The 27,658-nt window shown below is 49.6% G+C and overlaps 1 protein-coding gene across 7 annotated transcripts in view; it reads right to left on the bottom strand.

The window, feature by feature from the left end:
* The window catches only part of ASTN2 (astrotactin 2), a 344,763-nt gene that overhangs the window by 194,681 nt on the left and 122,424 nt on the right, over positions 1-27,658 (bottom strand). For all 7 annotated transcript variants that reach the window (XM_062640264.1, XM_062640262.1, XM_062640269.1 and 4 more), the window contains 2 exons: positions 16,352-16,498; positions 3,225-3,392 (listed from right to left, as the gene is read on the bottom strand). In XM_062640264.1, the coding sequence (XP_062496248.1) occupies positions 3,225-3,392; positions 16,352-16,498 (315 nt within the window). The remainder of the gene's footprint in view (positions 1-3,224; positions 3,393-16,351; positions 16,499-27,658) is intronic.

Below are 27,658 nucleotides of genomic sequence, written 5' to 3'. Positions count from 1 at the left end.
GGTGGCACTGCCAATGTGCTCCACATCTGTCCAAAATGTAGAGAGCGAAGAGAGTTGATGGCAAGTCTCAGAAGATGACAAACCTTTCCCTGTTCATTCCAAGCACCACAGCCAGCTCCTGCCAGGAGGATGGGAAGATTTGGATCCCATCCTGAGGACCACAAGGACCACATCCCTACCCTGGCGAGGCACCTGCCCCATCTGATGTGGCGGATGGGGCATGGCCACTGTGTTGCATCTGCAGGGGGGAGACCTTCAGCAGCATCCATTGGCACCTGTATCTACAGTCAGCCATGCCTGATCAACCAGCTTGCCTGTTTCTAAGGCAGGGGGGGAAGGAGGAAGATGCTATTTTGCTCACGTGCAGATGTTGGTGCTCCCTCTGACAAGCTCTGACGAGCTGGTGCTTTGCAAAGAGGGCTTGAAATCTGTTGGGGGGGGGGGGGGGGGGAACAGCAATCATTTAATTAAAGAGTGAGTCACACGGTGAAGACACAAGGGAAGGCAAATTAAGGTCAGGCAAGCAAAATGTATTTTGGCATTTCCTAGCGTTTCAGAGCCTCCGCTTTCACAGCGGATTATTACTCATAGTGAAGGAGTGCTTGGTGGCTGGAGTCATGAGTAAGCACGTTGTACAGACAGATCTCATCTAAAACTCCAACCCGAAAGGAGGGTAAGACTCAGCAGACAGAGCATACGTGACCTGGAGGTCCTTAAACATGTGCCAGGAGCCTGTGGCAATGCCACTGATGTTGAGTGCTGCCCACAGAGGTCTGATTACACCTTGGAGCAAGGGGGCTTTGGGACAAGATTGCATCCACACAACCATGGAGTTATGCAATAAATATACTGGAGGACCTTAAACCTGGCTGTGCTGCTCTCCACAGGAGAAACCTTCAAGGCTTTTATCCTCCAGACAGGACAAACCCCAGTCCTCATGGACGCTTCACCCAGCCTGAGAGGACAGAGGGCAGGGGAAACCCTCAGCGCTCATCGCTTGGGATGCTCATGGAGATGATGAAAATCCCTGACCTGAAAAGGTTGAAATTCAGGCAGGATTTATGTCCCACAGTAAAACCACAGGCCTGCCTCTCTCGTGGTGATAAAAATAAATCACCCTTAAAAACAGAATGACATTCATAAAAGAAATCTGAGTATACATGCAGTGTATCATGGAGTTACAGCCTGCCCCAGCCTGGCATGGGAACTCCTCACCAGCTAAAGGTTGGTCAATGGTGATGACTGTAAATGCATGCTTGGGGATATGTCCTGGGATAGGGTGTCAAAAGGCACTTCCAAAGGCATCCTTTTCAGTGGGTGGTTGCTCAGCTCTTGTGAAGTTTGGACCTCTTAAGAGGGGTCTCAGATTTAGGCTCTGAAAATCAACAATCCCATTGGCCAGTCCTGCTCTATCCCTGTGGATCCAACTGACAGGTGAAGGATTTTCCTTTATCCCCATGCAAACTCCCAGGCTGGAGGGAAGGGAAAGAAGCCGATCGAGATTTCAGGCGAGGAACCTGAAGGTTCAGATGAAGGCTGCTTTGTCCTTGGCTCCCACCATGGGTAAGCAGGGAGGATGGGAACCAAGAATAGGAGCTGTAGAGCAGCTGGCACGGTGCAGAGCAGAGCACATCCCAGGCTAAGGAGCGTCACTGCCTTTCCTACAAATGAGATCTGACACATCCCGCTCAAACATGGGGCATCCAGTGAGAGCGACAAGCTGCTCCTGTGAGCTGGGGATGGAGGGGGAGCAGCAGCTGGGATGGCATGGGGAAACAGCCGTTCCTCACAGCAGAGGCCATGTGAGCATTAAAGCAGCCCTGCTCCATACCAAGGTGGGGAGGGGGCTCTTCCAAAGGGGAAGTCATGGTCTGGCTCCATGCATTTCTGCTGCAGGCAGAGCTTTTTCTCTCCTCCTCCTCTGAATGGAGGGAGAGCGGAGCACATCCTCCCTCTCCCACTGAGGTGGCTGTGTTTCGCCATTGCCTGAAACAACCCTTCTGCTCTGTGACATCTGGATGAGAAAAGCCTCCTCCCGCTCCGACTCCATCTGCCGGGGTGGCTGCTGTCACCTCCCAGCCCTCATTGGGACTGTAGGTGATGCCCAGGGCTCATCTACATGGGAAATTCATCCCAAGTAATCATCCTGCTGCAGCGGTGCCTCCATGCAGACAAGCCTTGAGGAACAGGAGTACTAAGAGAACACTCGTGAGCAAGAAAACATTTATGTGACCGTGTTCAGTATTTGCACCTCAGCAGAGCAGGCAGGGATGAGAACAGGGTCCCCTCTGTCAGCCTGTGGTGTGTTCATGAAGGATTTCTTCCCCTCAAGATGCTATGAACAGCAGTGGGAGGCTCAGAAGAAGTCATTTCTGTGAGCCATCCCCCTCCAAACCCGCTGGCAAAACCAGAAATCAACATCCCTATTTGTAGCCATGAGTTTGCCCCACAAACACACAGTGAAAACATCCATGCGAGGTCCTGTCACCCATTCCAGCTGAGACATCACCTCTCAATGGCCAGCCACTGGCTGGGGTCACATATACTTATTTCCAGTCATGCAAAACCCCTGCCCTCATTCACTAGTTGCATGTTTGCTGTTTACTATGTGCCCAGCTCAGTGCAGATGCCAGGACCCCTGTTTGTCATGCAGGAGCATGTAGAGCAGAAGGAATGGTGACACTTCTCCTCTGCCCAGCCCCATATCTCAGAGTCCCAGCAGGGCTGGCTGCAAGCAGAATATGCTCAGCAAAAAGGTCATTTATAGATGAGGAAAGATGGCAACTTCCCAACTCCACAAGGAAGAGCTGAAGAGATTCAACCGAGGTGACCATCAGACAGGAGCACTAATGGAAAATGTGGTGCTCTGCAGTGGAATGGTCAAAAAAGCAAAGGGATGGGGATGGGGCAAGCTCGTGAGTAGGGTGTCCAAACTGGACAGCAAACAGCACAACTTACAAACAGATTAACCCCACGTGTCTGCTGCTGCCACACCAAAGAGGTGACAGCTCCACCATTTCAAATCCCCGTCCTTGTGCCCATCTCCTTTACACCTTGCTAATGGGGCTCACCACTGGGTGACCCTGCTGGTACTTCTTGGACCTCCATGTCCAACACCAAGCTGAAGAGGTGAACCAAATAGGTGTCGAAGTACCCAGAGATAAAACTTCTCCCTCACACCTCCAAGCTTCCCAGGGTCTTCACTCTTCCCCAGCCTCCCTTACCTGTCTCCTGGTCACACAGCTGCTCGCAGGCATCGGTGGTCCTCTGGCCACAGAGGTCTCTCACCCAGGGGGAAGTGGCATTGATCTGATAGTACAGGGACAGCTTGGCTGGGTTAAGCCAGTCGGAGATGTCCAAGTAGCTCCCCTCGCTCACAACGAAGCTGCTGCCTGGAAGGTGGGAAAGAAGCGTGTTAGGTGAGTGTAAGAAGCTAAAATAACCCAAAACAAACAAACCCCACCAAACATGCATTTTGGCCCAATAGCAGAGCACTCAACTCTTCAAAGGCTGCTCTGATGTCAAGATTAGCAAAATAATACCAAGTTCACCAACACTCGGACCCGAAGAACTTTGTTTGACCATTCCTCTCCATATGAATGTGCCCCAGCAAATGGTCCCCCAGCTGGGACACTCTTCTCCCCGACCCTTACAATACGCAGCATCACGAGGCACTGGATTTGAGTCCAAAATCTCTGCAGGGCCAATGTGACTAATATGATCCATAAGATTGAAGCATCTCATCCGCAGCTCATGCAGGTGGTGTCCATGAAGATGCATGGCTCAGCGTGCGAATGGGCAGTGGCCACATGGGCTATTCCCACTTCACTTCCATAGTCGAGGTGAGGGAATTGACCCAACACAGAACTTCTTATATGAGTGGTCTCGTATCAGAGACATTCCCAAGAGGCAGAAATGAATTCCTGCCAAAAGCGCTTTCTTCCAAAATCACGTTTATTTTGTGAAACATTCTTTTTCCCCACTGGCATCTGGGAATATGCATCATCTAATTAGCCAAATAGATTTTCAGTTCAGCCCAATCATTTCCTTATCTAACATCTGAGGCCTAGCATCGCTTGGGGGATTTTGCAGGCACAGAGGTCCTCATTAACTCTGATCTTCAATTACATTGATTATAAGACAGCCTCCGTAATAGGGCCGCACAGATCAGAGGGGAGCAAAAAAACCTCTGCCATTAAGTGGTGTTTTGCAAAAGTTACCAGGGTAAAAGCCTTTCAAAACAGGGCAGAAGAAGCCTTCAAAGAGGAGGGGGCAAGGGGAAGCACCAGATAGCCCAGGAGCCCACAGCCACCCTTCCAATAAGCGCTAGGACTTGCAAACATGGGTAAAATTTGCAACCACTATATGAAGACTCAAATCCTTCTTAGCGATTATCCAAGGATAGCAAGTCCATAGATCCAAGGCATATTTTCATGAAACTTAAGGCTTGTCACTTAGTAAAGGACTGGGACATCATTTTGCTAAGCATCACATAAGATCTTAGCTCAATGAAAGCCAAGACATTAAGAAAGCAGGATAAAAACTCACAGCAGCAACCACCCTACATGATCCTGCCTGAACACAACCTCCTAATTTCCTTCTGAAGAGAATCACTGGTGCTTTAGCAAGTTCTTCTAAACATCAACGTGCACCATACAAAGTATAAAATAAGCAGAGCCTGAACTCCAGCATCCCAGTGAGCAGCCCCATTTTCAAGCATCCCAAGATCTCAGCACCACGCAAATCTGAGTTCTAATTTCGCATGAATGCAAGTCTTCTACACTTACACTGTTTATACACCATAAACACGTTCACAGCCACATCTCCACACTCAAAGCTGATGGAGGCTGCCAAGCTATTGACTGTTCAAGCAAATGGAAATTAGACTTCCTAGATCCAGCTGCTCTGGAGACCCAGCAAGGCAGGAGCCTGCATCACCAAGGCTGCAGGATACATCTCAATCAGACACACAACAGCAGTAAATTGCTGGGCAAACTCCACACCAGCAGTGGAAAGCATGGAGGCACTGAACACTGAGAAGTACCTTAGAACCACATCATTTTCTCTCTAATTGTCATTCTTTGCCACGAATATTTAAAGGCAGCTTGAAATACCAATGCTAAAGTGTTGCTGGTTTGTTTTACCAAACAGAAATGCAGTGTGAACCCATTGGGAGTGTTTACTATTTATGTGTACGTGGCTATGCAGTAACCTGTCAATCTTCCTTTCTTCCTTATTTTTGTAGATCCCTAATAAAGAGCGAGGCTTGGGAATCACGTAAGCACATTCTGAGGCTCAGCTACAGACAACTCCCTCTGCACCCAAAGACTGAAGAGCTAAAGCAATAGCTCTAGATTAAATCCCTACTTAATGAACCCCACTTCTAGCTGAAATACAGCCAGCCTGAAAGCAATAGAAGCAATTCAGACATAAAATAGTCACAGTGTCAGTGTTCATCAAGATGAAGGTGACTTCAGCTAGCAGAGCATCTTGGAGGGGATAGACTATGCAAAGGGCAGGACCCCTGGCTGGGGTGGGCAATGACCATCCGTCCCCACATGCTAAGGTCCTCAGCAGGAGGAAGTCCATTCACAGCCCTGCTGCCAAATCTTCATTTCCTTTGGAATACCCTGTTTGCTGCTGAGTATTAAAAAGAAACCCTAACCCAACAACTATGTATTTATGGAAGTACCTCCTAAATCCACACCAAAATGTGACACCTGGACAGGAGCTTGTAACTTCTCGTTCAGCAGAGGTTTGGTGTCCATGGAAAAAACACAGATTTGGGAAGCCTGAAATTACCTCCAAATTGATCAAGTTTTGTCATATTCTGTAGAAAAAACCTTCCCAAATATAATGAAAGTAAAACTTAAGAAAAGTCCTCGTATTTTCAAGATTATTTTCATTTTAATGTGTCTGATTGAGGAATCATCCTCAATACTGAAAGTTTAAAAATCTAAAACAAAAACAGCAGTGAAAATGTTTGAATCCAAAATCCCTCAATCCAAGTTCTGAAGGGGCTACAAGGATGCTGGAGAGGGACTCTTTATCAGGGACTGTAGTGATAGGACAAGGGTTGATGGGTTCAGACTGAAACAGGGGAAGTTCAGGTTAGATATAAGGAAGAAGTTCGTTACTGTGAGGGTGCTGAGGCGCTGGAACAGGGTGCCCAGAGAAGCTGTGGCTGCCCCATCCCTGGCAGTGTTCAAGGCCAGGTTGGAGAGAGCCTTGGGCAACATGGTCTTGTGTGAAGCATCCCTGCCCATGGCAGGGGATTGGAACTGGATGAGCTTCAGGTCCTTTCCAACCCAAACCATTCTGTGATTCTGTGACTCTAAGTTCATTGTAAAACGGAGGCTTTTCTACTCCAGTATAAGGATAAACCCCAAACCTGACGAAATTGAAGGTTTTAGTTAATTATAAACACTTTCCCTCCTTCCTAGGAGGAGAAAGGGGACAACTTCCAGCAAGGAACCTTCTCCTGTCTGAAGCCGAGTGCTGCAGCGCAGCTGGGTAAGATTAAGAGATGTACACAGACACTCTCATCACCTTTGCTCCCATTGAAAATACAAACAAACATCCCAACCCTGATCCCCTTATTGCTTGCCTGGGGAAAAAAAAAAGGAAAAATAACAGGAAAAGGTGGTTTACAAATATTTTGAAATCTCAAATTTGGAAGATTTCAAAGCTTTTTCACACAATTTTTCTTCTTTATTTTCAGAGACTCTAAAAGCAGAAAACAGTTTTCAAAATTCACCATGAAAAACATCTTGAAAAGCTCAGAAAGGGCAGGCTGAGTATCAAATCCTTTTAGAAACTACCAAGAACAAACATTTTCCAAGCTAGAGCCGTTTCAAATGTCTTTAGCTTGTCAGGAATACCAGCCAGGTTTGTTTTCACCAATATACAGTCTGTCAATGAAATCAAGAGGAGGGAAGGGGGTGATGGGGATCTCAAAGGCACTCACACAGCCAGGGTAGACGTGGCTCCATACCACCCTCTGAAAACCCACCTCAAGGACCTCAGACCCCACCAAACAATCCCCACAACCAGCAGATCCACTCTCTGAAGACACCCAGAGGGACTGTCCACCCTGCTGTCCTCTGCTGCCAACCCCATCACCTCGATGATGTGTGCCAAGAGACAAGTTTTGAGCTTCCCACTCAAAAGCTCAGTGAAATCCCCCTTAAACAGAGACATGGTCTCAGTGTAAAGCAACCATCAACCAAACAAGGGAATACAACACCAAAACAGCAGCTCTCCATCCATAACCACCACCTCCCGAAACCCTCATTGTAAGACACATCCCTCAAGCACTGTTGGCTTTACACCATAGAGCAGCATCACCACACCACGAAGAACATCAGTTCACAGCTCCACAACTGCCTCCCGGCCCCATAAGGTCTACCAGCACCTCGGGGGATTGATTTGTTTGGGTTTATGTATGCGTGTGTGTTTCCCCCTTTCCCCCCTTCCTTCAACACTGATCAAAGCCAGATCAGTTATGGCAGCATCAAAAGTTCACGTCTCTCGTGCTGGGGTCTCCTTCAAAGTTCAGTGGAACTGCTTAAGCCTTGACAAAAGAGGCTCGAAGTTTTTGACATTTCAAAAATCATTTTCCAGAACACAACAGGATAAAACAGCTCAGAAGAGATAGCGAACAAGGGGAAAGAACAAAGCACCCAAAAGGAAGCCAAGAGGGTTTGGTTTTTCTCTCTTTCTTTTCAAGAAAAAAAGATCAAAATATGAGGCTTTTAAGACTTTCTATTTCTTCCTCCCTCTGCTCTTTTTGTCTTTGGTCCATTCACTGTTTCTTGGCCAACAAAATTCCTTTTCATCTAATATTAGTATTTTGTGCTGGGGAGCTATGGGAGGTCATACTACATGTTGCTATTAATGTATCCTTCCCTCTACCATCACACAATTATAATCCTGTCACAGATATTTTCTTTAAACACTAGAGGAAGGATTACCCCCTTACTCTGCTCTATAGGTACAAAGAACAACTCTGTTTGATTTCTTTGGAGACCTTTCTTATTTTCCTTGTTAAATTTGAAAGAATATTTCCCAAAGAGACAACTCCTCCCCTATCAGCTCTTTGGATTGATCAGCTCTCTCCTGCCCTGGTCTTAAATGTCTTTCAGGCAATGCAGGAGAACCTGATAGATGTTGGATGCCCAGGACACACACACCGACCCAAGGAAGCAAACCAGGCTTGGTGCAGGATTGCATCCACAGACTAATAGGGTAGGCAGTCACAGAATCCCAGCCTGGTTTGAGCAGGAAGGGACCTTAAAGCTCATCCAGTTCCAACCCCTGGTACAGGCAGGGACCCCTTCCACTAGAGTAGCTTGCTCCAAGCCCCTGTGTCCAACCTGGCCTTGGACACTGCCAGGGATGGGGCAGCCACAGCTTCTCTGGGCACCCTGTGCCAGCGCCTCAGCACAGAATGACAGAATCCCAAGGGTTGGAAGGGACCTCAAAAGATCATCTAGTCCAACCCTCCTGCAAGAGCAGGGTAACCTAGAGTACATCACACAGGAACTTGTCCAGGCGGGCCTTGAATATCTCCAACGTAGGAGACTCCACAACTCCCCTGGGCAACCTGTTCCAGTGCTCTGTCACTCTCACAGTAAAGAAATTTTTCCTGATGTTCCCATGGAACCTCCTGTGCTCCAGTTTACACCCATTGCCCCTTGTCCTAGCACCGGACATCACTGAAAAACACCTAGCTCCATCATCCTGACACTCGCCCTTTACATAAACGCCCTTTACATAAACACCCTTTACATAGCACCCTCACAGGGAAGAGCTTCTGCCCAAGAGCTCATCACAATCTCCCTCTGGCAGTTAAAGCCATTCCTCTTGTCCTGCCCATACACTTGCAAAAAGCCTCTCTTCAGATTTCCTGTAGCCCCTTTAGGTACTGGAAGGCTGATCCTTCAAAGTCAAACTTGTAATTCCATATTCTAATTTGAATCCAGGGACAGTTTCACACTGGGTTAAAATCCAAGCTATCCACTTCATCCTTTTGAACGGGTTCTCTCTTGAACAAGATGAAATGCCTAACCAGAAAGTTATGATAGCCACTTTTAAAACCCACAAAAGCCTATAGGCACATCTTTCATTTACTCTCCCATCAGCCAAAGCGCATACAGTTTACATCCTTGACTCAAGGATGTACCTTCAGCACACAAACTACTTCCAGAGCCTGGGCTGCCTATACCAATGCTCCCCAGCCACTGATTTTTGGCTCAAACCCACAGACCCCCATCCCTTAGAAGCGCTGTCAATCCTGCCAGAGCTTTTTCACTCTGGCAAAGCAGAAGCAAATTAGTGATACAGATCTGCATGTAATTACAGCTGTGAGTAGAAGCATCTTTCCTGTGGGAGGAGCAGGGTTACATTTTAAGTGTTAAATTGCACTTTCTTGATCATTCTGACAGACGGTTTCTTCGGGGTTTCTTGGCACTCAGTCCTGATTTCACCAGGGCTGAGCTTCTGACAGGCAATGCCCATGTTTAACCTCATACAGCGGGTGAAGACTTTGCCAACTTCTCCCAAACCCAAGGGGCATCTTCACACCCTGACCTTGTGGCCAAGCTTACTCTGCAGTGACATCTCCCATGGTGTTAGTAGGCAATACCATTGTGCAGGTGCTGGTAACAGCACATCTCTATCATCAGTAGGCATCTGGGCCAGCAATGGCTGAGACAGAAATTAGACTCCTAAAGAAAAGCTTCTCCTTAATGCTCCGTATCTCCCAACTCCCACGCTCCAGCCTGCGGCTCTTCCTCAGTGATGCTCTCCAGATATTGGACAACGGCTTGAGGAAATCCAGCCTAAATCAAATCATATCACGAAGTATATGACGGATGAGCTATGATAAGGTTTAAAGAGCACAAAGTGTGCATGAACGGAGATTTTTCAGCCAGCACCAAGACTAAACATCCTCCCAGAATGGCAGAAAACAACCAAGAGGCATCACGTGCAAGGTTATTATGCCATGGGACTGAGGCAAGCTATCACCACTCACCGAGAGATTGCACATCAGCAACGGTACTTGTTGGAAGAATGATGAAGTAGCATGTTCCTAGCTATGCAGCCTCCAAAAAAACTCCCTGCACTGCTGCATCACTGTTGCTGCAGGTATCCCATGAATTCTGGTTCAAAAGCAAGTGTGGCCTAAGCCAGGATCCCAGGACTCACCGACCACCATGCTGCAAGCAAGCAGGGTCTCATCCTGTGGATGCATGAGTCAATGTTTGTATCTCTCCATATATGAAAGGAAGCAGGTTAGTTGGTTAAGGACATGCCTTACTGCAGTCTTCACTCGCCATCCCTCCCAAATTAGAGGATAAATGGTGTTGGTAGGTGAGCAGGCACTGGGAGATGCCACCTCCCTTGTGATGGGTGCATCCTGCCTCTCTCAGGATGCAGGAACTCCTGGCTTTGAACCAGCCCCTGCTGACACCTTCCAAATACCAGTCTGAATCCCCCTGGCTTGGCTTTGATGAATCCTGCAAAGGAGAAAGGAAGAGGCAAAGTGAAGCTGCCCCAGCAGCCCAGCACACTTGCGGCACAGGGGAGAATGGATGCAGGTTCACAAGCCTGTCAAAAGCGCGATAAAAACACGATGTACTTCAGCCTCCAGAATCTTATTAGTTCCTCATGCAAAGAGCGTTCACGCTGTAAAACCATCTTGGAATCCCTTTGATCCGTGCTGATACAGTTCATAAATTGATGTTAATATTTAGAGTTCATGTCTGGTAACGCTGCAGCCATTTGCTCACATTTCCTCACCCAGCCAAACGGGCGCAGGAACAGGAGGGAGCTGTAATGCAGGCACGGAGGTGACCCGGTGGTTAAGAGCTGATGGAATTAAAGGCAATTTGTAAAGCTGCCCCCAGACACGGCCTCCAGAAACATGCAGGGCCCAGGGCAGGCAGACCTGGCACCAAGGCTGCGAGAGGAAGGCATTGCTTCTGCCAAAGCCCTGATCCAGTCTCCATAGAGCAGTAGAATGACTCCATGGGGAAGAAACAGCACAAGAAAAATCCAGCCAATTCCCTCTGCTGATTCCAAAGCGGGTTGGGACCAACTGGAGAATGTAGGGGACTGCAACGGCAGCATCCCTCTGAAAGCTTGGATGCCTTTGAGATCAGATCCCTTTCTCCATCCTTCTTGGGTATTCCACATGTAAAAAGAGCATCCCAAGCTTCATCTTGCTGTAAAACAGGACGGGGAAGCAGCAGGCTCCCACGTCTCACTGCTCATTTCTCTATGGCACGTGCTGAGCACACGCGGGCAAGCACCTGAGGGCACAAGTTAATGCCTGGTCACCTCCGAGGGCTGCAGAAGATTGAGCAGGAAATGTCAAAAGCAAACAATTTAAAGCAACATTTAATTAAAACCAAAATGAGAAGTTGTTGTGAGTCCAACAATTGCAGGCTGCAGAGCTCCAGCAATCTTTGGGGGAAATTAACACAGGCTGCTAATAGCAGCATCCAATTCCACTGGCGCCTTGGAGGGATCAGTGGTGGGGGAAGGTAGGAAATCATCTTCAGATGAAACAATTACCCATCAGCTGCGTGACAACCGCAGAACGTCACCGGGCAGATGCAGGCGCACGCAGCTTAGAAGCAAACAGCAAAACACAAAGAAGCTTCTTCCAACCCTGCATCAAACCCAAAGCATGGTCACGAGTGGCAGTTCCACCTCCTGGCTTTGCACAGGCTGGGGTTTCCTTCTTCCCCTATGGCTTGCAGGGCAGTGTGCATCCTATGGGAATCCATCCATGCCTGCAGGAGGGCTGCTCCTGACCTGCATAAACCACCCAGCCCACAGTTCAGACAGGGATAACCACATCTCCTCCAGCACGCGTCTCACAGCAGGAGGGAAGGAGGCTACGAATGCCCCGAGATGCCTTTGAAGTGACAGAAACCTGCTTTATGCCCTTTATTTCCACTTATAAAACAAAGCCCTACAAGCCCCTAGCTAAATGTAGCCTTGCCTCCTTCAGTATGCACCAGAGGATCTCACGTCCCTCTCCCACTAAAGTATCCGGATCCAAACATCCACCCACACCATATATAACCTCTTTGCAGGCTGTAAAAATGGGAAGCTTTAATTGACACTATATTTCAAACATGTTGTGAAGCAAGGACATACTCCAGGCTCAGGCCTCTGGGGCATCTTTCCACAGTCCTCCCTTCCCTGCAAGCCGCTCCCATTGCTGTAGCTCTATTTTTTGAATGATTACTTACAAGGGGAGAAAAACCCCCAACTATTGAATGTACAGAGCCCGGTGCCTCACATATTCACATAAAGAGTTTTATTGCCCACACGGAGGGGCTCTCTTTCTTTTCTTCCTCCTTTTTGGCACTAAAGGGTCCTCTAAATAATGCTTTGCATTTCCATATCCTCATAAAAGCCACTACCAACCTTTCTATAAATGCAATCAGAGTGATGCTTTCTGCTCAGCACGGGCAGAGGCTGTCCCTAAACATGATGCCCTGGAGCAGCAGAAGGAAGAGGATGTTTCAACCATCGCATGCCAAGAGAAGGGTTAGAGGCATCAGCCCATTTCTCAGTGGCAGGACATCCCCATCCTTCCCCACCAACAAAGAGCAGGGATGCTTCTGCCAGGCTTCCCTGGATTTGGCCACCCCATGAAGGCTGAGCAGCTGTACAAGCCAGGCAGTAATTGCTAAGAGGGGGAGAGGAGCTGGGGGGGGACCCCATCAAATGAACAAAAGGAAGAAAATGAACCAAGGAAGAGAAATAAGGGCAACAGATGCAGGCTGGTCATTAACACTGCTGCTTGGAATATATCCCCCCAGCTTTTGCTGCCAGTTGGCTTCTGGTCCCAGTCCTTCCCCTCCCCTTTCCCATGCTGCGACTCCAGGGAGCTCAGGAGCTTCCTCCTCTAACCCCATTGCTTGCTGTAGAGGGGAAAGCTGGATGCATCTGATGGGGCTTCCCCCTTCACCCCTCCTTTTCCCAAGCTGGGGTTGGCTCCTGGCTCGCTGGAGCTTGCTGGCATCTATTTAAAGTTCCCTTCAAAGATGAGTTTTCATCTGCTAGGAGAGGGATTTCTTTCAGCCTCTGTTTGGCTTTCCCTGCAGAGGTGTTGGTACCTGCTCTGCTTGAGGATTTTTCCTTGGCTATTGAAACACCACATTTCAAAAAGGAACTGAGAGGGCACCCACCCTTCTCCCGCATGGGAACAACTCCTGTGAATGCACCAGCCCTGCCCTCTCGGAGCCTGCCTGATCATCACACAAAATACAACAGAGAGCAGCTCCAGGAAGCAGATAGTTAAGTGCAAGGCAACATTTACGAATATGGTGCACACCAGCAGGTGCCACGTGAGAGGCTGGTTTAGGGCTGATTCTTCCCTGTGAGGGTGCTGAGGTGCTGGCACAGGGTGCCCAGAGAAGCTGTGGCTGCCCCATCCCTGGCAGTGTTCAAGGCCAGGTTGGACACAGGGGCTTGGAGGAAGCTGCTCCAGTGGAAGGTGTCCCTGCTGTGGCAGGGGTTGGAGCTGGGGGAGCTTTAAGGTCCCTTCCAATACAAACCAGTCTGGGATTCTATGGCCAAAGCTCCCAGCCTCAGGCAGGCCAAAGACATCAGCCCACACCAACCCCCCTTTGCATCCAAGCAAAAGCAGGTTTAAACCCACCCAGGGCATCCCCAGAGAGAAGCAAGTCCCCTCTTCTCCACCAGCATAAGACTCCGGGTGCCAAATCCCTGCAATCACAGCCAGCCCCGTTTTCACTGGGTATCATTAAGGTTTCCCAGCCCGGCTTGGTTCTGTGATGCCTTTAAATGTTTTATAGTGTTTTGCTGCCAGTTGGGTGCTGCCTTGGGATTTGTTGCTATTCAAAAAGAAGGGAGAACTTTAAGAGCTTCTCTCTTCCCAGGCGAGGAACTCTGCCATTGCATAAAGTGATGAGATCTTAGTGAAAGTGATAGCCGCTGCAGAGTGTACTTGGCTGCTTCTGGGTGAGGAATTTGACTGTTTCTCATAACAAATATTAACAAAGTTCTTGCAGTTTGCAATTAGGTTTTACAGTTCCATCACAAAGCTCATTTCAATTCTTCTCCAAGCCGGTTCTACCAGTCCTCTCGCCGCTTTCTCTTCAGCAAAGTCATTAAGTCGGGACTGGAGATCATCCCATTTCCCCCAGTTTCGAGGATATTAATCTGTTTTAGTGGTATTTCATTGTCATTTCCGTTCGAGTGTTCTCCCTGTTTGCATAATTTGCATTGCCACCCCTTTCCCAGTGACAAGCACAGGCTCAGCTTTCCATGGTCACCCAACACAGTCACATTGTATTCTGGTTTATCTTCTTTTTTCAAGGAGGTGCTGCCTTCCCTGGGCCAGGAGCAGGATGCTGAGGTCCTATCTCCATCACTCCCTTCCCAGATAATCTTCAACAAGTACCAAAGCCGGTTGTGAAGTCCCAGCCCAAGGGATGAACCGGCCAGTGCCCATCTCAAAGGGACGTGAGTTAACAGCAGAGCAACCTCCTTTCCCCAGTGCAAAAAGGAGTTTCTGCTCTCCAGCTACTCAGAATAACAATCTGAAGACTTCAGAACACTTATATGCAGCTTGGACAACCCTTAAAGCTTTCTAGAAGCAGGTCAAGGTGTAGAAAGTCCCTTGTTTCGTTATGGCTTTTTCACATCACTCCACTGATGTTCAGTTCCTCCAACCTGAGATTACAAAGCAGACACTCGCCTCCTTCCCTTAAAGAAGGACCAAGCTTTGAAAGCCCATGTACCCGGAGACTGGGTTGCAATTTCCAGAGTCAGCAGCTTAGAAGCATCCTCAGGGATCAGAGCAGAGGCAGCTTCATGCACCAGGATGGAGGCATCAACCATCTGCACACAACACCCATCCCATAAGACACTTATGATCCCCATCACACCTAGTGAGGCAGACACTTCTCTGCATCACTTGGTGCAGAGAAGTGGGGTCAAACAAAGCAGTGGGGAGCTGGGGAGAGCACATGCTCTGTCACTGTTACAGTGCACGTAACAGCCTACAAATGCACATCACAGCCAAGAAGAAACCACTCTTAGCAGGGCTGAACCCCACTTCAAAACACTTGGTGAGTCCCTCACCACCACAGGGTGACGGTTTAAGCCCCTCTCCATCATCCCCTGCTGCTGCCATGCCTCTGCATCCCCTTCACCATCCACTCCCCAAAGTATTAATCCCCCCCCCAGACCTGTCCCTCATCCCAGCCCCAAAGTGGGGGCTATACAGGAGCTGGCCATGCCAGGACACCCTAGCAACTACGGTGATGCACCAGCTCCACGTGGCACATTTCTGGCAGAGAAAAAGCATCCCCACTGCGTGCCCCAAGCAGCGAGATGAGTGCAGGAGCTGAGGAATTGAAATCGACTGAATAATGGCTCCTGTCTGCTGGAAGAAAATGAAATTTGCCCTCGTGTTACCAAAAACTTGCACTCGACGCTCACCGCACATTATAAAGAAAAGGTCAGTGAAACACAACAAACGCAAGGAGCCCGGTTGGAGAAAGCAGTAAGTAGTGACAGCAGCCCTCATCTAATTGTTCAAAGCATCTCTGCCTTGGCTCAAACCCTAGCAGTTTCCCTCCGCACTGCTGCAAGGGGCTGGGATGAGCAGCTTGGCTGCTGCAAGACAGGAGGATATCTGTTTGCTTGGGGCTTGTCAGCGAGTTTGTGGGAAAAGAGGAACATCCATCCAACACAATTAGTAGTAGTTGTAGTAGTAACGATAATAATAAGAAGATGCTACAGAGATTTTGGCCTCAGGCTCATTAATAAGATAATAATAGTAATAATAATAATAATAAAAGATTTAGATTTTGGCCTCAGGCTTGCAATAATAATAATAATAATAATAATAATAAAAATAAAAATATAGTAGAAGTAGTGTTAGGACAAGTGGTGATGGGTTTAAACCAAAACGGGAAGTTCAGGTTAGATCTCAGGAAGAAGTTCTTCTCTATAAGGGTGCTGAGGCGCTGGCACAGGGTGCCCAGAGAAGCTGTGGCTGCCCCATCCCTGTCAGTGTTCAAGGCCAGGTTGGACACAGGGGCTTGGAGCAAGCTGCTCTAGTGGAAGGTGTCCCTGCCCATGGCATGGGTTGGAACTGGATGACCTTAAAGTCCTTTCCAACTCAAACCATTCCATGACTCAGATTTTGGCCTCGGGCTCACAGATGTGCTTTGCTCCTCTGGGAAGGGGGATCCCTGCAGCTGAACAGAACCAGGCCAATTCCCAAAGAAAGGGACCCCCATGTCCCAGACACAGCCTATGGGGCAGCAGGGTCTGAGTCTCCTGAGGGTCTTACCATCCGCAATGAAGTGCTCGGGTACGTGAAGCGTCACCTTGACGGTGAGCGGGCAGGAGAGCTGGGAGCCACACACCACGGCCAGGATGCAGGAGCTCACCGCGATCAGGGTCAGCGCTGTCTTGTTGATGGGGCTCTTCATTGAACCTGGAAGGCAGACAGAGGGGTGGGTAAAGGCAAAGCTGTACCTGGGATGCAGGAGAGCTCCAGCCCAAGGAAAGGGGCTGAAAATGAAGACTCAGTAGCACTGGAAAGCTCAGGAGAGACCTCAGGGTCTCCAAACCCATCACATCGTGTTTGGCTGGGGTTTAACATCCATGTTGTTTCACTCACAGAGTTACATCTGTCTTAGGGACTATGTTTTCCTAGAGGAGGGAGAAAACCTGCCCAGAGCCCTGTATGGACCCTCTGCCTGGGAAGCCCTCCTAACCCTAACCACCATCAGCTACAGTTGGGTTGGACAGAGAAACCCCCAAACTCTGCAGAAATGGGAGTGAAATGGGGCAATGGAGTCATTGAGAGAGAGAAGAATCCCAACAGATTGGGATGCTCTTGTCTGGATGAGACACCTTCCATTGATGGAGGGAACCAGGAGAAACTGTCTCCAGGCCATCACTATGCCATCGACAGGTTTCCACTGCCCAAGAAGGGAGCAAGCCTGGAGTCTGCATCCTTGGGTACCACTGATTCCTCCCTGCTCAGCCTCTCCAGACATGGGGATACCCCACTGCGGCTCTGACTGAACCAAATGCCCCATGGCCACTTAGTCCAACACCTCTCACAAGCACTCCACTCTGCTCAAAGCTAACAACAGACACCTCACAAAGAGCCAGTTCCCTTCTCCAGTGCTTGGGATGCCCATCAAAAACCACTTGAGGACTATGGCAATGCCAAGGAGAAGGCACAGCCCCACATTTAACCCCAACCACTGCACAGTCTATTACAATGCAGCTGAGATGACCAAGCTCCCAGCAGACCTGGCCACATCCCTGCTCAGGATTTCGGTGAGGACACTGATTTCTTGGAAGCCAATCCAGCCTCTCCTCCCTTGCTCCCTGGTATTCTCCATCTCTTCAGCAAAGCGAGATTTAAAAAGCATCAATCTGAACATTGAATGGGAAATACATCCAGCAAGTTAGCACTTGCACACCCTATAACGTGACCAAAGCCGCTATAGAGGTGCTGGTGCCATGGCAGACACCATGCTTGGCGCAATCTGTGTTTTCCAGTCAGAGCGTGACCCACCAAAGCATTCCCTGCTGTAGGATGGAGCCTGCACCGACCTGCTCCAGCCAGCATCCTTAGGAGAAGTGGCTGTTCTGCCAGAAAATACCCCCCTCACTGCAATACAAGAAGTATGCAAATTCATTATTTATGAAGCATCTTTTACTGTCCTTATGCATGCATCATCCAAACAGCTTTCCCACCCCTACTTCACAGCTTTATCGCCGACCTCCCGCGCCCTTCACCCTGAGATCCCTCTTTTTCTTTCCTTTCCAATCTTTATTTAAATCACCAGCATAAGTTAGCACCTCGTTGGGAAGCAAACTCATTGAGCAGACTGTGCCTGCCACAAACCCTGCTCTTGCTCGAAGCTACTACACAAATGCTAAAAGGGAAAAGAGGGGGGAAAGGAAGAGAAAAAGCAAGGAAATAAGCCTCCACTGGGATAAGTGGACACAGCCAAGTGTATACTAGAGCAGAGAACACTGGGGTTCACCATTATAAATCACCTTTCAATCCAGGGTGTTAAAGCACTTTGCAAACATTAAATCACAAATCCCTTATGAGTTAGATGAGTATTATCCCCTCTTCACAAAGAGCCTGAATCACAGGTATAATGGCAGCTTCCACCATCCCACAACCAGAATGGAGCTGGAGGAATCAGGATCTGGGAGCTCCCATCCCCAGCAGTCCACGTGGCTGCTTCTTTCCCCATGAGTAAGAGGAGAGGGGCACAGGAGCTTGAAACAGTCAAAAGCTCATTACAGCTCAATGAGTTCGAGCTTGGGTGCCCAAGGGACAATGTGCTATAAAGTCACCCAAAAGTCAACCTTTCCCTCTCCCCTGCCTCCTGCACCCCACTTGTTTCCATCACCGTGCTAATTAGTGACCTCCAAAACTGCCCAATGTTGGCTTTGACTAACTGAACCAAAGCAATGGGTCTTGTGCTTGAGCAGAAATTGGATTTCCAGCTCAGCTCTTCACTGCTCAGGGCCAGTTTGCTGCCAGGTTGGAAGGAAGGTTGCTGGAAAAGCAGATCCTTCCCTTGTTTGTTAAAGAGAAGGACACGACTCCCATTTTCCATCCCATTGCCTGCTCTTCGGACCACCGATGCTCCAGCAGAAGCACTGCTGTGCTGTGTTTAAAAACCCATCTGGAGATAAACAGCTTCATGCTAGGCCTCTAAAACCACAAGCAAATACATTCTTAGCAAGCCACTGCTAACCAAACCAACCTCACCAGGGCTTCATGCTCCTGTCAGAGGTGAGACAAAATGATCCATCCCTTCCTTGGCCCAGAGAGGGGATCCAAACAGAGCTCAGTAACTCAGACAGCACCACATGAACCACTACACTGCAAATGGGAGCCCTGCCTGGTTGAAGCCTGCTCTTCCCTCCTCTCCTTGTCACCTCTATGCTTCCAGGGCGGATTTGCAAACCAAGGTCCATCAAACAAGCTGGCATCAACCTCCTTCACTAAAAAGAGGAAGCCTGGGGGAGAATACAAGACCTTTATGGACAGCTGATGTGACTCAGAAGCCCCCAGAGCCTCACCATCCAGTCTTTGTCTGGGTCTTGTGGGGTCCAAAAAGCCCAAGAGGAAGAAAAGGACCAGGCACGGATGAGACCAAACTCACTCCCTGTATTCCTCTGCTCTAATAAATCCTTCATCTATTGAGATGCTCTCTCCATGTTTTTAATAAAGCATGTTTCTGTTGCATTTCAGATGGTTGCAACCAAGTAAGAGGGTGCCCAAGTTTGGGGGGGAAAGCAATGGTCAGAGGGGCTTGTGCCCGAGGAGCAGGCAAAGCAGTAGGCAGGACACATGAGGATGATGAAGGAGAAATCCCTGCTTCCCAACAGGCAGAAGTCACCTCTCCCCCCAGGGAGTGAGAGCAAAGGAGGAAGAAGCAGAAAGCAAAGCAAACTGCTCTGTTTCAGGGCAGAACCACACGTGAGATGCTCCCTGCTAGCCATCCAATTAACAGCAGCTTAATTAAACTGGGAGACAAGAGGAGAGCCAGCACTGTGGTGAGAGGGGCTGCTGTCACCACCACCGCTCCCACCCAAGGATTTCTGCTCCTCCCTTTCAACACTGGAGCCAATGAGCCCAGCTCCATCCTCCCGGGGAAGACACGGGGCCCTCAGCAGCCAGCTCGGTGCTTGCAAAGCACCACATCCCTGTGAAGATTCTGCACCTACTGCACGATGCAGATAAATCCAAAGGCACCGGTGTAAACACTGCAAACAGCCCCTCCAAACGCACCTTGGAAATATCACCTCCTCCCGCAGTTAATTACTCTTTGCTTTGTACACCTTCCCTTGCTCACTTAAAGGACAAGGAGGAGGGGGAGAAGACACCCATCAAAACTCTGAGCTCGCTTCTTTTTAACGCTAAATTTAGGAAGGGGGGGAAAAAAAAGCTCTGTTTAGAACACGGATGGATTTACAAGCAACACAAACATCCCGTGCTCTGGGTAATGTGATGTTTCTAAATCAGGCTCATAAATACATGCTTGGGAGATGAGTCCACAAGAAAAAATGCACTTTAATTACCCCATCTTTATCAGCACACAACCCACGGTGTTAGCCATATGTGGGTGTTAAACGCCAAGTGCTTTGCAATCTTCCCCACCCCTCCGGAGATAACAGCAATAATAGGGAATGTTTCGCGGCTACTCGGATATTAAAATGTATTTCCACCACCCGAGGAAGACAGAGCAAGGGAACCGTGAGTGCCTGAACTGCTTAGCAACGCGTGGAGCAGCTGCCCAGCTGCTGTGCCATGCCGCATGCAGAATCACCCGGTGTGGGGTGAGCAGCACCCACAGCATCCCCACGGAGCAGCGAGCCCACCGCAGCCCATCTCACATCCCTGCATCCCGCCCGGTGTTGCTGGTATGTCACTGTACCAGGAGTGCTCCTAATGACCCCTCTATGGTCCAGCTGAGCCTCATTAGGATGGTACAACAGCATTTCCAGGACACCCTCACACACAGAAACATCTCGAGGTGTTTCACAGGGGCATCGTGTGGAATCAAATCAGATGCCAATTAAAGGGAGCAGTGGTGTTGAAAGGTGGCTCTGGCCATGGAGCATCCCTGTGCTGGGATGTGCCAATCTCCCTTTCCTACCCCACACCCCTTTCACATCTTTTCCTCCAGCACACATGGGATGGGATAGGATGGGACATCTTCCTTCCAGCCAGATGCAGCTCTCTCATACCGTGGATCCCACCAAATCTTCATGGACCATTGTGCCCCAGAGACATTTCCCTCAGAAACAGGGTGTGAATGCAATGAACCCTCCAGACAACATCTGAGCAGTGGGATGAGAGCCCAAGCAGGCGTTTCATCGCACACCCTCTCTGCAATGCCTGGCTTCAGCCTCTCCTTGAGCAGGCACCTTCTCCATCGCTGCCTTGGGCAAATCCCAAGTGGAGATGCTCACATTTAAAGGCTGGATCTGGGTCAGGGCTTGGGCACGGGGCTGTCTCCAGTCTCATCCCCCGAGTCAGTAGGATGAAGACCAACTCAAAGTGATGGCTTTGCTCTTCCCAGGTCCAGGAGAGATTCACCTCCATGAGAGCAGAGAGGGTGCACAGCAGAAGGGACAAGGAAGAAAAGCAAGGAGGAAAGACGGCTGCGCTGCGCAGAAGGGTGAGATCAGACGCTTCTGGATTTATAGAGGATTTGATCTTGCTAAGCACACACTGAATCAGATTAATACTATTAACATTTATGAACTATGAATTAGTCAAGGCATCCTCCAGTACAGCACACGGAGGGTGCAGAAATGGCAGCCCTGGGTGCGGGTTGGGGAGAGGATGATGCTGAGGGTGGCATGGCCACAATGGGAGGTCAGCATCGGGCTGCTGGGCCCCATGGCAAGGTCAAGGCTTTGCCAGCTGATCTGTGGTGTACACCACAGCCTGCATTGGAGATAAAGAGCCCCAAGTGAGCTCCCGTGCTCCTCCAGCCTTCGCTCTTCACGTGCTCCTGGAGTTCTAATGCCTCATGTATTGAATAAATATATTTACTTCCTAATTATACGGTTGCTGGTGGTGCTCCCGCTTTGCTTTAAAACAATGGGCCTGCAGTTCCCAGACATGCTGCCAGTAAATTTCAATCAGGAGGAGGAACAAGGAAGCGGAGGGAAAGGAAAAGCCCTGAAGACTGAGCAAGGAAGTGGGAAGGGAGGGTGGAAACAGAGATGAAGGTGGCACAGGCAGAAAGGCTGTGACCCGCCAGCCCCATCACCACCAGGGTCAGCATCTCCAGCCCCATCACCACGGGTGACAGTTCTCAGAGCTGCCCCAGCACAGCAAAGAGGGGAGAATCTGTGCAAACCCAGCTTGCTGTCCTGGCACTGTTACAGGTTTTTGCCATTTCTCTGGGCATGGACTATTAAAATCAATGAAGTCAGTTCTGCTTTCGTGTTCTCGGTGCTGAATCGCTTGAGATAAAATCGCATTAAAGAAACAGTTCCATATTTAAAGGCAGAGATTGTCAGCACTGGAATTTTCTTTCATGCAAATCAATGGAAACACTTCTGGAATTAAAGCCTGATCCTTTTTTTTTGTTTTAAACTCCAGATAAGTCCCAATTTTACAATATACAAACACAAAGGCAAATCTGAGTGGAAGGCTTCATTTTAAGGAGGAGGGAAAGCAATTTTCCATATAGTGTAATGAAAACATTATTCCTACAGGAGAAAAGAGGAAAGAAAGTAATCATTATCTATGAAATAGCTCATGTTGAGTCACAGCTCAGGGAGGATTGTGCTTGGCAAGCAAAGGGCTGGTCAGAGAGCTGAATTGATTTTGGAGACCTGGAGAGAGTAGGAATGGGGGCCAGGATGCCACAGAGGGCTCAGGACCTGGCAAGAGATGCCCCACCACACTGCCAGTACAGGCCCTGTCTGCCCTTCCATCACCACCCTGCAGGCGGAGCTGGGCTGCTGCCTGGGATCATGGAATCCCAGCCTGGTTTGTGTTGGAAGGGACCTTAAAGCTCATCCAGCTCCAACCCCTGCCACGGGCAGGGACACCTTCCACTAGAGCAGCTTGCTCCAAGCCCCTGTGTCCAACCTGGCCTTGAACACTGCCAGGGATGGGGCATTTACCCAGGAGGATGAGAATAAGAATCTCTGCTCTGCACAGCTCCCCAGGCTTGGGCCACATCCCCTCCGTGCCTCAGTCTCCCCTACAGCCAAGCACCACACAAGGACAAGCTTCAGTGTGCCACAGCACCCACCCTCCTCTTCCTTCTCCTCCCACTCCTCCTCCTCCTCCAACCAGAGACACATCCACAGCACCACAGGCGCACCGAGCATCAGCACCGAAACGCATCTTCCTTTCCCACGCGGAGCCGACCCTCCTCCTGCCCGCATCCAGCGGGCTCATGTTCCGCTTCCTGGGAAACAAGAGGCTCGTTGCCATGCGGAGGGCGGCAGCAGAGCGATTAGTGAAATTTGTTACCCACATGCTCCCAACAAAATTAAATTAAAAGCCCTGCTTTGCTGTCGAGATAAGGGCCGAGCCCCTGAGATAATTCTTTTCGCTCTCAAACACTCAATTACTCGCTGAGGCTGGATCAGATACAATCAGGGAAATAAATAAATAAACAGGGAGAGCCACACTGCCTCCAGGAGCAGATGTAAGAGCCGTTATCTCCAGCACAGTCCCGGGAAGTTAAAGAGCCTGCAGCTCCTGCGGCATCGCAACTGCTTTAACCATGGACCCCTCCGCGCCTCTGCTGATGCTTTGCAAACAGCTTCCTGCAGTATCCCTTCTTCCTCAGCACTTCTGCTTCCCCATATCTACAACCCCCAAGAACTTACAGGGCCGAAGATGCTGTTGGAGTAACCCCAGCGCAGCCTTTCTGCACAGATGGAGTCAGACAGGGATGGAGAAGGGCTCCAAGTGGGTTTTAAGTGCTGACGAGGTGCCTGCTTGCTCTGCGAGCAAAATAAGCCCTCATGCAAAAGCACAATGTTTGTTTGCTCGCTGGAAAAACAGCATCCACAATGGAGAGATGAGAAACGCTGGATATTAAGAGCATTCCTCATCAGCACCACCAGCCCAGGGCATCACAGCGGTTTGGGCATGGGTGCAGCCTGGGTAGGACATATGCTGGTGCTCTGAGAGGGAAAGATGAGACTTGAGCCATGAAGGTACCAGCACTGACCTGTCCATCTATTCCTACACTGAGCAGCCTTGTCCCCCCTTCCCAAGGAAGCCTGTCCTGCTTCAGAGCACTGTGGGTGCCAGCAGAGAGGGAACAAGGCTCCCTGAGCACACACAGGCAGCACAAAGCAAGGAGAGACCCGTTACTCCCTCTTGCTACCGTAAGCAACCCAACACGTTTATCACCTTTCATCTCCCCTTTGATTCCCAGCAGCACCTCCCGTAGTTTGAAGGCTGCCAGCCTGGCAAACTGAACCCAGTGCACATGGAATCACAATCCCTGAGGAGCACAGCACAGCACACACTACCCACAGCATTCACCCAGCCCCACTGAGCACTGGCAGAGCACCGAGAGCGGTACCCATATTTCATCCCGCATTTCGTTTAGTTCCCCATGAAATACTAAGTGTTTTCTGCCTCTGGAGACAGGAGAGGATCAAAGCGAAGCTTCCTCATATGTAACAGACTCCGAATACCTAATATTCCCTTCTAAAAGGACTTGTTTTAAACACCAAACACAGAGGCAGATCAAAGCTCAGCTTCTCGTTTCTCTAACAGCCCTCAGACGACTTCACCAGCCAGCAACATGCGTGCGCACAGGTTCTGCTGACACCGATCCAAGGGACGCAATTGGACACTGCTAATCTGTCTTAGCCATCACCATGTGCTATGGAAACATCAGGGTGCCTTGTTCATGGATTCCTCAGCATCCCAAAAGCAGCATCGCTCCCTTCTCTGGGCTGCTGGGGAGCTCACCTGGAGTGCGATGGGAAGATACCACTTGAACAAAAGCAACGTGTGAAAACAGGGTGGGATATTTCCCCTCATCTCTTTTAAGAAGCTTCAATAGAGATGATGCTGAGAGGGGTGAAGGGATCCCAGACCTGAGTGTGGAGGAGCAGGCTTGGGATAGCTGACTCAGGCTGAAGTAGATCCAGAGCCTGTTGAAGAGCAGCAGTCAGGTGAGGATGCTCAATGAGAACCCAGCTGGGTCTCTGCACTGGGGTACCCTCCAGCACATCTCAACCATCGCAGCATTGCCATCACTTTGCACTTGCACTCCGTGCTCTATTTTGCATCCAGATTTTCAGGTATTTATACCTGATGGGAAGAATGAGCTCAGCCCCAGCTCCAGGGACCCCAGCAGGTCCCAGGGGCTCAGACAAAGCCTGGCTACAGAAAGAGCCAGAGGCACTCTGGGTCTCCAAGACAAACAGGGTCAGGATGATCAACACCTTGCAGGGTCTCCATATGACACCACCACTTTCCCTGCCTCAGTTTCCCCTGACCCAGGAAGCTGCCCAGCCCTGCAGACCCAATGTGATGCTGATTTACTCTTCATTTAGCCCTTAACGATCTTCTAGAAGGGGCTTTAAAATAGCAGGAACGTTTCTGCCTTACAGATCAGCAGCTCCAGGGCTTGAGAGAGCAGGCGGAGGTGGGGGAAGCTTGTTCACACTTCCCCTCTCCCACCAGCGAGCCAAGGGGCTCATTAGACAACCCGAGTCCTCAACAAGGTGGCAGCAGCCCCCACCACTGCAGGGAGCCCGGTACCACCTTGGAGTTATGATCCATCCCCATCTTCCTCTCTATTTGAACAGCCACCGAGCAGGCACTGCATGTGAAACAGGAAGCTCAAAGCTGCAAAATCAGACACGGAGCTGAATATATTTTGCTGGGCAAGAGGCAGCCACCACCCTGGACCAAGGGGGATGAAGCAGGAGCAATGCACAGTGTAAGCAAGGCTTTTGCATGGGGCTCTGCCTCCCTGGTTTGGGGGTTCTTTCTGCTACTACTAGTAGTTTCCTCAAACTCAGAACGATGACTGAACACACTGCATGCTGCTCAGGAGGAGAGGAGCCAAGTATCCAAAGTTGGTACGGCCCATGATGAGCAGCTGGGGATGTGCATTAGCATCTCTACAGTGCTGCCACATTCTCAGAGAGACTTTAGTGCTAGTGGAAGGTGCAATGACTGACAGCCCTGGGGATGATACTACAGCCACATGTGAGGAGGTTCCCATGCTTCCCGATTCTCCCAGGGGAGCAGGAAAGGGGAAAGCCAGCCTCACAGCAAGCAGAGCCCCAGAGCACACAAACCTGTTGAAAACAGAAAAATCCCAGTTCTGGAAAATCATAGAATCAGAATAGGGTTGGAAAGGACCTTAAGATCATCCAGTTCCAACCCCCCTGCCATGGGCGGGGACACCTCACACTAAACCATGCCACCCAAAGCTCAATCCAGCCTGGCCTTGAACACCACCAGGGATGAAGCATTCACAGCTTCCCTGGGCAACCCATTCCAGTGCCTCACCACCCTCACAGTAAAGAACTTTTCCCTTAGATCCAACCTAAACTTCCCCTGTTTAAGTTTTAACCCATTACCCCTTGTCCTGTCACTACAGTCCCTAATGAAGAGTCCCTCCCCAGCATCCCTATAGCCCCCCTTCAGACACTGGAATGCTGCTATGAGGTCTAAAATCTCATGGGGTCAGTATGAGGATCTGCAGGTAAGAGCAAACCAGCCATCCTTAGCTGAGGACCCTCCAGCCTTCAAGCCTGGAGCTCTGCGTGGCCTGACAGCCTCTCTCGGGACTTGTTCCACTTGGAAAAGTAGGCCATCAAGTCCAAATTCCAGCTCCTTTGGGACTGCATGCCAGCCTTGCCATCAGCACTGCCATCCAAGTGAAGGACACACTGATCCATCACAACACAGAGGATGGAGAGCTGGTGTGGGCATGGTCTGTGGTGAAGCAAAGGGATGGAGATGGGTACGACCAGAGAACCTCTTGAAATGATCCAGCTCCCCAGGGACACTGGTGAGCAGCATTGCCTCTCCTTGCTCAAATCCCAGGGATGGGGCTGAGCCCAACAGCAGAGAAAGACCAAGGCTCCACGGGAAAATCTTGTCCATGTTATTCCTTCTGTTCCCACCTCCAGCTTCTCTGGAGACTTGCCAAAGACAGGGAAACATCAGTGTGAGGGGATCCCACAGACCCAGCAGCTGGGAAGGTGCATGGTGGGGTGTGCTAAGACCGCAGGTGATGCCTCAGCCATCCCTGCCTCTGTGCCCAGACTGAGCAGATTTCTCTTTCCATGTATTCCAGCACTGAAAACAAAGTATTAAGGGGTTCTGAGCTACCAGAACAAGCTCTCAATTTACTGAATGCCCCTCTAATGTATCTTGGCAAAGCACTATGAAACCTGCAGTCAGGGGACAAACAAGCCCATGACCCACTAACCAGCTCACCTATGGTGCCACCCTAACTGGAAACTTCCCTGGGAATCAATGCCTTGACAGCATCAATAATTGGGCTCAATCCTGAAAAACCTAATCGGAGGAGAGAAACCCCAAGGAATCTCTCTCCTTGGACCCGATAACTATCTCACAGCACCTGCAATGACACGCAACCGTGGCAAAATCGATCCGAAACATCATTGTCAGAATTAACTGTATCTGACGACGCATCCCTCTCCATTTAAGTTACATCTCATCCAATTATGGATCTTTGCTGAACTTGTAATTATGAGTTTGGTACTGTGACTTCCCACTAAGCTATTGCTTTCCTTCCACAAGGGAGAGGAGAGTCAATGAAAGGATAATAGAAAATTCCTTTCAAGGACGTAGTGATGGCAAAATTTAGCTAGACAGGAGGGGAAATACAATGGGGACTCGATGCAAGACGATTCCCTCTGTTAGCCCCCACTGAACATGAACAAACCAGGTTCGCCCAGCACCAGTCAAACACGAAGGCAGATCTAACAGCCAGCTCTGTGCAGCCATGCAAGGCAGCTCTTCCCCCCCCACAACTCCCTTCAAACCCAGCCATCAATGCTGCCCAGTTGAACAACAGCTTATTCAAGGGGAAAAAAAGGAATGCTTCCCATTTATCTACTC

The sequence above is a fragment of the Pezoporus occidentalis genome, unplaced genomic scaffold (assembly GCF_034315485.1).
Source record: "Pezoporus occidentalis ecotype Australia unplaced genomic scaffold, CSIRO_AGI_Poc_V1 ctg64, whole genome shotgun sequence".
Classification (NCBI taxonomy): Eukaryota; Metazoa; Chordata; class Aves; order Psittaciformes; family Psittacidae; genus Pezoporus; species Pezoporus occidentalis.
This window is presented reverse-complemented; position numbering and strand designations above follow the sequence as displayed.